The 2,387-nt window shown below is 57.5% G+C and overlaps 1 protein-coding gene across 1 annotated transcript in view; it reads left to right on the top strand.

The window, feature by feature from the left end:
- The first annotated feature begins 234 nt into the window (after positions 1 to 234).
- LOC108803119 (C-type natriuretic peptide-like) overlaps positions 235 to 2,387 on the top strand; it is a 3,673-nt gene continuing 1,520 nt past the window's right edge. Inside the window, exon 1 of the mRNA XM_018574959.1 lies at positions 235 to 443. Within this exon, the coding sequence (XP_018430461.1) occupies positions 354 to 443 (90 nt within the window). The 5' untranslated portion in view covers positions 235 to 353. The remainder of the gene's footprint in view (positions 444 to 2,387) is intronic.

The raw sequence follows: 2,387 nt of genomic DNA, 5'->3' as shown, positions 1-2,387 counted from the left end.
CCGCCCTGTATACTGTCACACCGTCCTGTATACTGTCACACGCTCGGCTCCTTGTATACTCTGTACTGTATATTTCCTCCTCATCCATTATCTCAATCCGCAGCGGCTCCTGTACTATTATACTGCGGCTCGGGGGAGGGGGTGACATTCCTCGGCCCCCTCTAATGGGATGAGGGGTCTCCCTGGGTAACACTCCCCCTCCATCTATTTTTTTTACCCGGACTGCCGGCACCACTCAGAACTGACCAGTCCTGAAACACACAGGACAGACTGAAACCCTCCGACCTCCACTGACCCTACCAAGATTTTTAGGGCTACCAGACCCCCAAATTTTCCAAATCACCCCTATAAAAATGATGCTGGGAGTATCAGCGCTGACCCTGGTGACCCTTCTGATTGTCGGGGTGTCCGGACGGCCGTCTCCACAACTCAAACACCTCAAGGTAAGACAACGTATTCCATGTACTATACAATGTGACTTCCCGGTGTGAGGGGGAGGTGAGATGGTGAGAAGGTGAGAAGGTGAGATGACGGGAAGGTGAGATGATGAGAAGGTGAGATGACGGGAAGGTGAGATGACGGGGAGGTGAGATGACGGGAAGGTGAGATGACGGGGAGGTGAGATGACGGGAAGGTGAGATGACGGGGAGGTGAGATGACGGGAAGGTGAGATGACGGGGAGGTGAGATGACGGGAAGGTGAGATGACGGGGAGGTGAGATGACGGGAAGGTGAGATGACGGGGAGGTGAGATGACGGGAAGGTGAGATGACGGGGAGGTGAGATGACGGGAAGGTGAGATGACGGGGAGGTGAGATGACGGGAAGGTGAGATGACGGGGAGGTGAGATGACGGGAAGGTGAGATGACGGGGAGGTGAGATGACGGGAAGGTGAGATGACGGGGAGGTGAGATGACGGGAAGGTGAGATGACGGGGAGGTGAGATGACGGGAAGGTGAGATGACGGGGAGGTGAGATGACGGGAAGGTGAGATGACGGGGAGGTGAGATGACGGGAAGGTGAGATGACGGGGAGGTGAGATGACGGGAAGGTGAGATGACGGGGAGGTGAGATGACGGGAAGGTGAGATGACGGGGAGGTGAGATGACGGGAAGGTGAGATGACGGGGAGGTGAGATGACGGGAAGGTGAGATGACGGGGAGGTGAGATGACGGGAAGGTGAGATGACGGGGAGGTGAGATGACGGGAAGGTGAGATGACGGGGAGGTGAGATGACGGGAAGGTGAGATGACGGGGAGGTGAGATGACGGGAAGGTGAGATGACGGGGAGGTGAGATGACGGGAAGGTGAGATGACGGGGAGGTGAGATGACGGGAAGGTGAGATGACGGGGAGGTGAGATGACGGGAAGGTGAGATGACGGGGAGGTGAGATGACGGGAAGGTGAGATGACGGGGAGGTGAGATGACGGGAAGGTGAGATGACGGGGAGGTGAGATGACGGGAAGGTGAGATGACGGGGAGGTGAGATGACGGGAAGGTGAGATGACGGGGAGGTGAGATGACGGGAAGGTGAGATGACGGGGAGGTGAGATGACGGGAAGGTGAGATGACGGGGAGGTGAGATGACGGGAAGGTGAGATGACGGGGAGGTGAGATGACGGGAAGGTGAGATGACGGGGAGGTGAGATGACGGGAAGGTGAGATGACGGGGAGGTGAGATGACGGGAAGGTGAGATGACGGGGAGGTGAGATGACGGGAAGGTGAGATGACGGGGAGGTGAGATGACGGGAAGGTGAGATGACGGGGAGGTGAGATGACGGGAAGGTGAGATGACGGGGAGGTGAGATGACGGGAAGGTGAGATGACGGGGAGGTGAGATGACGGGAAGGTGAGATGACGGGGAGGTGAGATGACGGGAAGGTGAGATGACGGGGAGGTGAGATGACGGGAAGGTGAGATGACGGGGAGGTGAGATGACGGGAAGGTGAGATGACGGGGAGGTGAGATGACGGGAAGGTGAGATGACGGGGAGGTGAGATGACGGGAAGGTGAGATGACGGGGAGGTGAGATGACGGGAAGGTGAGATGACGGGGAGGTGAGATGACGGGAAGGTGAGATGACGGGGAGGTGAGATGACGGGAAGGTGAGATGACGGGGAGGTGAGATGACGGGAAGGTGAGATGACGGGGAGGTGAGATGACGGGAAGGTGAGATGACGGGGAGGTGAGATGACGGGAAGGTGAGATGACGGGGAGGTGAGATGACGGGAAGGTGAGATGACGGGAAGGTGAGATGGTGGGAATTTGAGATGAAGGGAAGGTGAGATGTTGGGAAGGTGAGATGTTGGGAAGGTGAGATGGTGGGAAGGTGAGATGGTGGGAAGGTGAGATGATGGGAAGGGGGGATGAGGGGAGGGGGGATGGG

Source organism: Nanorana parkeri, unplaced genomic scaffold (genome assembly GCF_000935625.1).
Source record: "Nanorana parkeri isolate BGI_ZX_2015 unplaced genomic scaffold, ASM93562v1 scaffold3417, whole genome shotgun sequence".
NCBI classification, from domain to species: domain Eukaryota; kingdom Metazoa; phylum Chordata; class Amphibia; order Anura; family Dicroglossidae; genus Nanorana; species Nanorana parkeri.
The sequence above is the reverse complement of the archived record's forward strand: the minus strand, read 5'-3'. Positions and strand labels throughout refer to the sequence as shown.